We start from the raw sequence: 12,472 nt of genomic DNA, 5'->3' as shown, positions 1-12,472 counted from the left end.
CCTCCTTGTGTCTGTTTCCTCAAGTGGTAAGTGAGTGGTGTGTTTTGTGTCGTGTTTTCAACTTACAGCTGAAATACACATAATAGATGAATCACATCAAATTAAAGTAAATTATACTGAGTGGAAAGATGTAGAACAAATATGTGTTTTTCTGTATCTATTTTATACATAACCAGATGTCCCAAACAGAATTTCATTTACATTAGTGTACCTCTGTTTTAAATAGGCTAGTTTTTTTAAAAATCTTTTTAGTGTATTTTAATACATACTGGTTTTGCATTTGTTCATACTGACTCATTCTAAGTTGAAACAACATCTACAGATTTTTTTTTATTACTTTATGCATTAATTGTGCAGTTCAAATGATACATTTGAGAGCTTCAGAGTTTATTAGTAACATGTTAGTTTATGATAATCAGCTGTTTAGTTCTTGTAGCTCTTTGCTGTTATGATTATTAGATTTATTATTGTCTATACACATCATCTAATCATCTATCATTTTGTGAGATAACTTTTCAGCTTCAGTGTAACTTGTTTGACTCATCATCTGTGTGTTAAAACTCAGTGAGAAGTTCAACATGATCAACAGATGAAAGGATGTCACTCTGTTGTCGACTTGTTTTCACCAAATTTAATCATAAACAACAAAGTCAGTTACATCAACAGATACATTTCTTATTCACTGACTTTTATCTGATACACATGAAAAGATAAACATGTTTGACATGAACATGTTAGAAATAAAACTGTAAAAATATCAAAGAATATTGATGACTTGTTAGAAAAATCTGTTTCACATGGAGTCTGTGCTTCATCATCATCATCATCATCATCATCATCATCATCATTATCTTAATCACTAGTCATTATGAACAGAGCTGTGTGATTAATACTCAGAAAACAAAACAATAAGAAAATGGTCAAAAGTCAGTGGTAATAAAACTATTTCCAGCCTTTAACTTCTGTTACTTTGTTAAAACATCATCATCTGACTCAAAGAATAAAAACAAGGACGCCACAGTATTTGTGCATAAAACAACAAGTCATTGGAATCATCAATACATTTCAGATATTGCTGAATTATTTACCCTCAAAGTGCATATCAATAACTTTTTCAGGTTACATAGCAAGAAACATTGAGAAACAAAAATATAAAAATGTAAAAAGGGACCTGCGTTATAAAACATAATCTCATCACATGGTCTTTGTAGCACATGGCTTCACATCATCATCATTTTGTGTTCACTTGTCATCATGTTAGTTTTCTAAACTTATTAAAAAGTATAAAACAAGAAAAAATGTAAGTATTTAAAAGTAAAAAACAAAGAAAGTCATCATTGTATCAATATTTGTTCTCTGTCTGGTATCAAACACATAGATGTTTGTCTCTTACTTCTCTTTGTAAAACCTGGTTTTGAAAGCGAACGCCAGCTGTGAACTGATGAATGAACGATGCTGACATCCAAACCAAATCAAAACATGCCACAGTTTTCACTCTCAGTCTTTGGTTTAGTCCTTATTTGAGTTTAAACAACAAAGTCAGTTACATTCACAAAAAACATTTAAAAATGAAACATAAAACCTTGTATTCTATCATACAAAAATTATTTCATGTACACTTTCCAAAACTTTCCTTAAACTACAATGATTCCAGACCAGTTTTTGAAACCTTATTAATCTGTCTTTAATTTAACTGATTGTTCTGCTGAATACTCAAACATGTTTTGTCTATGTATCTTTTTATTTCTCTCCAAACTACACCTGAATATGAAAAACTCTTGCATTTTTAAACTTTGTTTTGCTTAAGAGTGCTGTCAGGATTGTACTTTGTTCACTTCATGTTGAAAGCATCTTTTAATCCTTTCAGTGCTTGTTCCTTTGTGATTCTCTTCCAGGCGTCTGGAACATCAGCTGGTTTGGCTTCGTATTGTTGAGCAAATCTGTCATTGTACTGAACCAGGACATACTTCCAGTAGTCAGATGCCTCTGTGGTGGGGTCAGGAGGAATCAGCCAGTCTGGATAGTACTTGGTGTACTCTTTGAAAGGATGGAACTGCCCTTCAGTGTCTGTGTTTCTGAATCTATGTTCACTCTGCACATCTGTTGTACACAGTGTTTCCACCAGCTTCTTAGTGTCATGATTCCTGTATCTACCAAGACCTTGTGGCCGATGAACAGCTGCATGATGTTTCTTGTGTTCTTTACCTCCAGCCTCACAAGGAACTTTACAAAATGGACACTGTTGTCCACAACCAAACACCCGCTTGAAAAGCACATCTTGTGGTTTGATTGAAAGTTTGTTCAGAGTCTCAGTGATGTTCTCAGAGTTTGAGAATTCCTCGTGAAGTTGTTTTTCAAAATCTTCTATTGAGGTCTTGAGGCTGTTAATGAATGGATGACATGTGCTTTGGATTTGAAACAGGGAGGTCTTTTCATCCTCCACTGAAATTGAGATGTCTTTGATCAAATATTTCCGCATGTTGCTGATGAGTTCTGTGATGCTTTCCTTGTTATCTGGCAGAGGGACACCATCTTTTCCCTTCGAGGCTCGTTCTGTTGCATCTGTTATTTTTTTCACAATGACCTGCAGATTCTTCTTCTTCAGTTTGCACAAAGATTTGTCCTCTGACATTTTTTGCTGGATTTGCTGAAAAATCCAATCCTTTACATATATTTCATACTTACAGATGTACTTGACAAAACTCTCAAAGTCTCCCTTTTCTAGCAACTCTTTCTGAATGTTGTACTGGAAAAAGGAGCGAGAACTGTACTCTGCTGAATGACTGCTTGTCAAAATTTCATCCACAATGTCTACTCCCAGAGATCTACTGATGTACTCTTCAACAGCAGGTTTGATACAACATCTGACAAAGTCATTTGCTTTGCGTTGGCAATCATCTCTCTTTTTATACAAATCAAGAAAGTCTTTCAGGTACTGAGTCTTGTACTTCTCCAGTTGATCTCGAGGATCATTGTCTGACATGAATTTTTGGTGCATTTTTAAGAATTCCCTTGAGGCAATGCCACAAATGTGAAGTTTCAGGTCAATCTCAAACTGTGTATTTGTTTTGTAGCGTTCGTAGCTCTGTTTTAGGGATTCATCTATTTTTCCCAGAACATCCCTTGTGAAGGAGTCATGGTAATCTCCATTTGTCTTTGTTTTATCAAGAATAAACTGTGTGGCACCGTCAACAACACTGTCTGCAAAGCTCTGTAAATCACTACTCAACCAATGTTGAAGCTTCTTCATTTTGGAGTCTGTATGGTGTCTGTTGGTCTTAAACTGACCCTGCCCCATTTCCTTCAACTTATCAATGTCCTGGAATTTCTCATTTACATTTCGGTTTGAAAAATCTTTTCTTAGTTGTTTGAGAATGCATGCAGGTATATCTCGTTGTTTTAGTCCAGGCAAATTTTCTGTGGCTTTGGCCCACATCTTTTCGAACTCTTGTGTCAGCTGTTCATCTGACAGTGTGGAGCCTTTGCAGTCATTCAGGAGCTTCATGACCCGCTTTTCAATCTCTTCTCTGGATTCTGCCTGTATGTCCTGAGCCTTTTTCAAACCTTTTTTTCTTTCAAGTTGACAATCCAGTGTAGTCCACACAGAATGTTTGATTTCGTTTGCAAGACTGTTGATATTGTTGAGAAAATCTGTTTTGTGTTTCTCTATCAGATTTACATGTCTGTCTTTCCTTTTGTAGTACTCCTGAACTTTTTTTTTCATTGTTCTTTGTTGGTCTTCTATTTTCTTGGCCACATCTGATTTTTTTGATTCAACCAAAGTGTCCCAGGTTTCCACCTCAGATTCATTGCCAGTATTTTGGATTTCCACCTCTGCTGCTGTCTGCCAGGAGTAAATCTCTTTTCTGAACTCCCATTCCCATTCACTGAACTCTTTACAAAGGTTGTCATAAGCATGAGCCACAAGAGTGTTTCTGAAACTGAAGATGAAGTTCTCATATTTTACTGTTTTCCACAGACTTTTGATCCATTCTAGAAACTCTGGGATCTGTGAAACACTTCTGTCAGTTTTCAGTGTCTCCAGAAGATTTTTCTTGAAATCTGCTACAGCTTCACTGTAACCTGTGTTCACTGGTGCCATTGGTGGGGTCCCATGCCAGAGTCCTGGGATGTTCCAGTTGTTTTTTTCTATATCATAGTCCAGTACATCTGTGAATGCCTTTATAGAGGGCTGCTTTTCCATTTCAGCTGCAATTTGAGTCATTTCATTGAGTTGGTCCAAAAGATGTTTTCTATCATTCATGGTCTTTGCATGAGCTGAGACTCCACCAACATTCTGATGCACAAAATGACAAACTGGCTTTTTACCGATTTCCTTCATCCTCAAGAATGCATGAACTGCAATTTGCAGGACGTCTTTCATTTCTGTTGAGTTTTCCCCTGAAATGTTGATAATAGTGACATCACTTAAACCAATGACAAAGGTTGCCAGCTGGTTGTCATGCTCATAACTGTCGTCTAGTTTTGCCAAAACAGGAGATTTTAGACCTTCTGTGTCAATGAGAAGTATAAAGTCAAAATTGAAGTCACTCTTTAAATCTTCTCCAACTTTGAGGAAGAGCATGAAAGCTCCTCTCGTGCATCTTCCACTGCTGACAGGAAACTGCACACCAAACATGGTGTTGAGGAGTGTTGACTTCCCGCTGCTTTGAACACCCAACACAGTCAGAACCAACAGTCTGCTCTTCTCTCCAACCTTCCTGTGAAGCTCCATTAGCACATCTGTCACCCATCTCTCTGGGATGTTGGAAGCATCTCCATCCAAGAGCTCTAAAGGATATCCATCCAACAGCATTTCAGCAGCCAAACCAGGGAGATGAGACATTTTATCAGTGGTTTTCTGTGACTGCGAGGAAAACTCATAGATCAGTCCCATCTCTCTCATGTAATGCTCTATTCCTAAAGAATTATCCAGCAAAGCCTGATCCAACTCTGCAATCTCTTTCACATCTTTCTCTTTTTTCTTGCTCTGCTCTGTCAGATTGTGACGCAGTGATGATAGTTTAGACCGCAAGTGTGCATTCAGTTTAAGTTTCATCCAGTGAAAGAAAAAATCTCTTTTCTCTTTGTCACTTTCATTTAAGTGTTCAATGAAACTCTTCATAGCTTTGGATTGTTTGTATTTGCTAAACTTCTTCTTAATATCTTGTTTTTCTGCCTGGAGCTGAGACTTATATTCTTCTGCTCCTTGATCACCAGTGTTTTTTAACCTACATTCTTCCATTTCTAACTGTGATAACCTTTTCCAGTCATCTCCTTGCAAAGGAAGTTGTTTTTTCTTGTAGTCTGGTATACTTTGTACTCCAATTCCTTTCACAATCTCCTCAACTGTCTTTTTTTGGGCATCACTTGTGTGTTCATCCACAGACAGACCAAGTTCAACAGCTTTGTAAAGCATATTATCCATGTCTGTTGACGTTTTTACTTCTGCCAGTGATTTTCTGATGGCTGCACAAAGTTTATCTGAAAACCCTGCAACATTTATCTTTGCTTCTTTGCTTTTCACATTGGTCTTTGGTAGATCTAATTCTTTCAGTGTTTTCTTGACAGAAATCATGTCCTCTGCAGCAGTTTCTGTCTTGCGGTTCACCACCAAGAAGAGTTTGGATTTCACATCTTGAAGAGAAGTCAGAATCTTGTGCTCATTTTCCTCAACTTTGTCCAGGAATACAAAGGTAGCAGTTGACACTTGATAAAGAAAAGTGAACTGTGTCAGTGACTCACAAATGTCTCCTCTCAGATTGGTGAAGGCCACTGGTTTTGGAAATATGTCAAGATTTTCTCTGCCACTGGGAAGGAACCAGCAAATCTCTACCAAACCATTGGACATTTCCCTTCTGTGTTCTCCTCCTCTCATGTCTCTGTGTATGAACATATTGTGGTTTTGCTGGCCAAGGCTGAGAATGTGATTCAAAATCTGGGACTTGGACAAACTACAGTTTTTCAGCCTCACAAAGGAAAAGAAAGGTGTATCTGCTTGGACAATGCTGTCCTCAACAAACCCTCTTGACTCAGACAAATCATGTGGACGCCATTCTTTGACGATGTCTCTCAGAGCCCACAGCATCAGGGTAGACTGACTGTTATGTCCATGGGGCAACAGTAGAGGGACAGAAAACTGGCACATTGACATCTTGAGGGCCATTTCCTGTTGCAAGAAGCTGTCAGCACAGAGGAAGAGTGCTACAATGAGGTCAAGAGGGTTAATCTTATCATCTACAGAGTCTGCAGAGTCTGTGGACTCTGGAGAGTCATTGTTCTGGTCAAACAGATCATTATTCTCCTCCTCATCATCAACATCAGTGTTTGATATTTGCATACAGTTCCTGCATTCTGTATTGATTTTAAATAGTTTTCTGAGAAAGCACCAGGGTATTTCCTTCACTGTTTGAACAGTTTCATCATATATGTTGTTTTTGTTGATCTCTCGGAGAGACTGAAGAGTGAGCTTGTTTGGATAAAATTCCTCCAGTCCAACTTTGGAGAGAAAGTTCAAAAGACCTAAAGGAGACAAAGGAGAAAAGAATATAAAAAAAACTTAAGTCCATTTAAAGATATCAAACTCCCTTTTTACGATGTATGTTGATGCCATATGTATTTAGTATTTAGGTGAACATTTCAAAAAAGTTAAGTATCAAGTAAGTATCAATATTATCATTAATTTTGAGTTTTATTTGGGTAACAGCTCAAAGATAAGCTTGAGAACTAGTCTGAGTTAGTCTCACTAGCTCAGACGTGTTATGTGTTCCATCACATAATGGAATCCTGACACGAGTTTAATCATGACACCGATTAAAGCCTAATGTAATACAAAAACTTCGTTTATTTTAATGAGCGAGTTAAAATTTACCTTGAATTGCAAAATTAAAAAAAAAATCTTCCTTTCCCTAGCTTCTCCTATTTCAGTTCCATCTCCTGACTGAAGGGCCAGTCTTTCAGTGATACTGTATCACCATTATCACATATGTATAGAAATATGGAAGATCATTGTGTGATGAACTTTGAGGATAAGAGTAAACATGAGAAGATGATCAGTGGAGCTGCACAGTTTGGAGGTACAGAGAGAACTATACAAAGGTACAAAGGTACTATTCAAAGGACAGGTCTGCTTAGACTTGTTGACCTCAGTGTTTTAGATCGTACCTTAAAGAAATACTACCATCTCCTAAGAGAACATTTTGCTTAATTTTGCACTTTGAAATAGAGTACTCACCTTCATGAATCATGTTCATATGCATTTTTCTGCATTAGCTGTTTGGTTTTGCTGACAGTATTTAGCACATATGCAGGAGATAGTGTGATATTTAAAGATTCACAGTTCTCATGTCTGAGATTTTGATTTACTATAAACAACTTTTTTCCTAACCTAATATGTGGTTTTAGATTTAGAAGAAAAAATCAAGTCAAAGAAAATCTTTTGCAGAATTGTTGATGAGAAAGAAAAGATGGATGAACCACCACGTTATCGTGGTGGAGGGGTTTGAGAACCTGAATGATCTTAGGAGCTATGTTGTCGGGGGCTTATTGCCCCTGGTAGGGTCTCCCAAGGCAAACAGGTCCTATGGGTCAGACTAAGAGCGGTTCCAATGCCCCCAATGAATGGTAAAAGATCAGGGTTGTTTACGTCGGATTGGCATTACCGGGGCCCCACCCTGGAGCCAGGCCTGGGGTTGGGGCTCGCAGGCGAGCGCCTGGCGGCCGGGTCTTTGTCCACAGGACCTGGTCGGGCCCAGCCCGGACGAGCAACGTGGGCCCGCCTTCCCGTAGGCCCATCACCCGCGGGAGAGTTCAGAAGGGGCTGATGCAGTGTGGATAATCATTTATTTCCCTGAAAAACTATTTTATGTATTTTATTTACGGTTACATGTACTTACTGTACATGTAACATGTATCACCATACATTTATTGTCAATATACACTGAAATTCATTCAGACTACACCAAACTGTCATGACAAATATACAGAACATATGACATTATCTGGATGTAGATCTCAGTTAGCAGCACACTGATTTTAGTTTAACAACAGGACAGTTGATATAAAATAATTCTTCAGCTGTTGTGTTTAAGTGGAGGGACTCTAACAACTACTGGAGGGCAGAAGGTGGCTTTCACTGTTTAAAACATATCAGAAGAGATACTGTTAGTAAGTCTGTACTTGTGCTTGTTGTGAGTAGTATGCCAGAGTATGCCAGAGGTTGGCCAATAATCTGCATAAAGTTGGATTTGATTATAGTTTAATTTTAAGTTTCACAGATAGGCTGCTGATCCAGGCTACACTGCAGTACAGCATGAGACTCTGAGTCTATGAAGAAGGTAAACGTGTTCTTCTATATGAAGAGTCAGTTATAAGCAGAGATCTATCATAACCTCCATGTAGTATTTGAAATACATTTTGACTGTAACAGTGTTATCTGTCAGGGTGTGTACCTGAGGCCTTTTCTTCTGGATCCATTATTTGTGGTCTGATGTTCCTCTCCACTCCTCATGGACCTAAAGGCAAAAATATCTGTTTTTATATGGCACCAATGAAAATAAAATCCATTCAAATGAACAGAAACTGTGTACTTCATTACTCTTCCATAAAGTGGATACAAAGATTACTAACAGATTACTAACGTTACCACACTCGCCCACAACACAGATTTAGCTATACAGTCATTACTGTGATAAATGTTTCAGCATGTTAAAGTAAATATATTTTACTGTGACATGCAGGTAGAAAATGACGCACTAGGGATCAATATTCTTCATGAACAGAAACACACCTTCAGATAAAACCTCAGCTACAGTCAAAACACACTGCTCATATTTCAAGCAGCACTAAATGCAACAAGGAGAAATGTGGGTCCAACCTGACCTTTGGGATTTTATTTGGTGGTTTTAAAGATTGTTGAGACAGAAGTACGACATTTATGTTAATCAGCTTTAGACTGAACATAACCTGCCCGGCAGCTGCAACTCTGCTGCAGCTGCTGAGTTTATTTCCTGTGATCTGTCACTGTCTGACTGAACAGCCTCATGGAAGACAGAGTCGGTTCACATTCAGAGCTGACTGGTGCGTGAGTTCAGCAGAAGGCTGCACTGCTCACATGTGATAGAGTTTTTTTTTTTTTTGCATTTTCTTATTATTTTCTTTTTTGCTTAATTGGCTCTGTTCATAATGACTAGTGCTAAAGATGATGATGATGATGATGAAGAAGAAGAAGAAGAAGAAGAAGAAGAAGAAGAAGAAGATGATGATGATGATGATGATGAAGTACAAACTCCATGTGAAACAGATTTTTCTAACAAGTCATCAATATTCTTTGATATTTTTACTGTTTTATTTCTAACATGTTCATGTCAAACATGTTTATCTTTTCATGTGTATCAGATAAAAGTCAGTGAATAAGAAATGTATCTGTTGATGTAACTGACTTTGTTGTTTTTTGATTAAATTTGGTGAAAACAGGTCGACAGCAGAGTGACATCCTTTCATCTGTTGATCATGTTGAACTTCTCACTGAGTTTTTACACACAGATGATGAGTCAAACAAGTTACAGTGAAGCTGAAAAGTTATCTCATAAACTGATAAAATGACTTCACTAGATGATTTGTGCAGGCTGTGTAATTACACATCTAATGTTCATATAACAAAAAAAAGAGATATGAAAATTGTAAACTGAGCTGGTTATCATGAACAAACCACTCATAAACCCACAAGCTCTGAAAGTTAGAGATTTGAATGTAAAAAGTAAAATATCAGATGCCTCCAGATGTATCCAGATGTTGTTTCAAATTGAGTATAAGTCAGTACGAACTATAAAGTTCCATGTTCCATGTTACAGGAGTCAATTTTAGGAATAGTTTTAAAAAGGAAATGAAAATAATTGATAGACTAAACAGATTTTAAAAATATTTATGAATTATCACCCACACCTTTCCAGTCAGTATAACTTGCTTTTGTTTAATTTAATTTAATTTAATTTAATTTAATTTAATTTAATTTAATTTAATTTAATATATCTACATGTATATGTGAGTTGTAAGTTGAAAATGGGTGACAAGGTTGATTGCCATGATAGAGGGGGACAAGTACATCTACAACAACCCTGCTGATGCAATGAAGGACTTGAGGACCAGGCTCCCTTCAGTTTTTGGTTTATGTGGACCAAATGAGGTATGGCTGCACAGTTACTGCCAAGCAGGGTGAACAGTACTGATATAATTTATTTTTGTATTTATTTCTGTATTTCTTAGTTTTTTATTTTATATTTTGTGATAAATTCATAAATTAATTCTGGATGCGGGTTACATGCAGGATCTTGTGTGTTCTATGGTATTTAAGTTATGGAAGTTAAATATTTAAGAAGATTGTTTCGCTTATTTGTTTATATTTCCTTGTCTCCCTCTTTTACAATTTTGGATGCACTGATCCAGCATTAAGTTTAAATATATAGTCTGTACATTGTGGATGGCTGTGCCTTTCAGTTTGCTCACGGACAGGGGATGGACATAGTTTCTATCTCTTTTTTGTTAATTATGTATCTGCCTTTTGGGATATTTTGTGTTTATCGGTATGTGTTTTATGTGTACGTTTATGTGTGGACTACACATTTTATTCTCATGCTCATAACTCATATTCTAGGATTGATTATTTACTTTTATCACAATCCATGGTGGAGAATGTGATTGATAGTAAAATTCATAATATTATTATTTCAGATCATGTCCCCATTTCAGTCCTCCTCCCTCTTTTAGTTAATAAACATAAATGTAAGCAATGGAGATTTAACAACTCTTTGCTTAAGGATGAACAGTTCATGTCTTTGATAAGAGAGAGAATAACAGAGTATATAAATGTTAATTTAAGATCTATGCCCTCAATACAAACAGTATGGTGATAAAGCAGGTAAAATGCTCTCATTTCTGTTAAAAAAAACTTGAAAATCGTCAGACGATACCATTTATATGTGACAGTACTGGATCAGCTATTTATGAGCAAACACAAATCAATAAGGCCTTTAGAGAAATTTATTCTAAACTCTATAAGTCTGAAGGCTCTAAAAGTGAGGAGGACATGGAAGCTTTCTTTAAAGACAAACCTTTACCAACTTTTAAATGGGAGGAGAGAGAACATTTGGAGGTGCCTGTTTGTGAGTCTGAGATAATTTCTGCTTTGAAAACTCTCCCAACAGAGAAGGCTCCAGGCAATGATGGCTACCCTATAGAATTTTATTAGTGTTTCCAATGTGATTTATCCTTTCTTATTTAATGACATAATAAGTAATCAGTCCATGCCACCAACTATGCACCAGAGCCACGATCTCTTTGTTGCATAAACCTGGTAAGGACCATTCTAAAATTTAATAATTTTCATCCTTTAAGCTTGTTAAATAATGATTACAACTTGTTTGCTAAAATCTTCACAATGCATTGATACATCTGGACCACGGTGGGTTCATTAAAGGCCGGCTGGTCTTTAATAATATGAGGAGACTCTTCCATGTCATGGCAAAAGTAGGCTGTCTTCAGCATCCAGTGATATCTGTATCGCTGGATACTGAGAAAGCTTTTGACAGAATGGAGTGGTATTATTTGTTTTATGTCTATCTAAATTTGGTTTTGGACTTCTTGTAATTCAGTGGGTGATGGCACTCTATAACAAACCAACTGCACCAATCGAAACTAATCGTATCATTTCTGAACCTTTTCACCTCTCGAGGTCTACTTGACAGGGCTGTCCCATCTCACCATCCCTCTTTATCCTCGCCCTCAAACCTTTGGCTCACACCATACCAGCACAGAAGAAAATTACTGGTGTCGACATTGGAGGCTGTGATTTTAAAGCTAATCTGTTTGCTGATGATGTTTTATTAACGTTATCCAAACCATCTCAGTCAATCCCACAGGTGATGAAGCTGACTGATGCATTTAGGAGTTTTTCTGTTTATAAGGTGAATTTTAATAAGAGTGAGGCCATTCCCCTAAAACACCTAACCTATCCTTCACATCTCGGTACTGCCCCTTTTAAATGGAAACCACAAGGCATGAAATATCTTGGGATAAACATCCAAACTTCTATAGATAATATTTTTTAACTTAAATGGACCACACCTCCTAAAGTCGATCAGGGAAGTTATTAAGGAATGGACAGTCCTTCCCATGTCATTATGGGGAAGAGCAGAAGTGATTCAAATTAATATTTTGCAGAGATTATTATTTCTGTTTTCAGCTATACCACTTAAATTCCTCTTTCATTGGTTTAAAGAAATATATATGATACTTGCAGGTTTCTTGTGGAGGGATAAGAAACCAAGAATCAGTCACACAAGATTGATTAGACCAAGAAAAAGTGGTGGATTAGCAATACTGGATGGCTTCTAATGTTAGATTTCCTTTGTCATGGACCTGCACTTACAAGAGTGATTTTGGCAGTTGGAAATGAATTGAAGAGAAGATTTTATTT

The 12,472-nt window shown here is 37.0% G+C and overlaps 1 protein-coding gene across 1 annotated transcript in view; it reads right to left on the bottom strand.

Annotated features, from left to right (window-relative positions):
* Positions 1–616: 616 nt before the first annotated feature.
* The window catches only part of LOC146332458 (up-regulator of cell proliferation-like), a 29,710-nt gene continuing 17,854 nt past the window's right edge, over positions 617–12,472 (bottom strand). The window contains exons 3-4 of the mRNA XM_084716243.1: positions 8,451–8,513; positions 617–6,522 (exon numbers count right to left, since the gene is read on the bottom strand). Of these exons, the coding sequence (XP_084572369.1) occupies positions 1,832–6,522; positions 8,451–8,475 (4,716 nt within the window). The 5' untranslated portion in view covers positions 8,476–8,513 and the 3' untranslated portion in view covers positions 617–1,831. The remainder of the gene's footprint in view (positions 6,523–8,450; positions 8,514–12,472) is intronic.

This window comes from Lutjanus erythropterus, chromosome 1 (assembly GCF_056507025.1).
Source record: "Lutjanus erythropterus isolate fLutEry1 chromosome 1, fLutEry1.hap2, whole genome shotgun sequence".
Classification (NCBI taxonomy): Eukaryota; Metazoa; Chordata; class Actinopteri; order Lutjaniformes; family Lutjanidae; genus Lutjanus; species Lutjanus erythropterus.
Note: the sequence above shows the minus strand (reverse complement) of the source record. Positions and strands in the feature narration are given on the sequence as shown.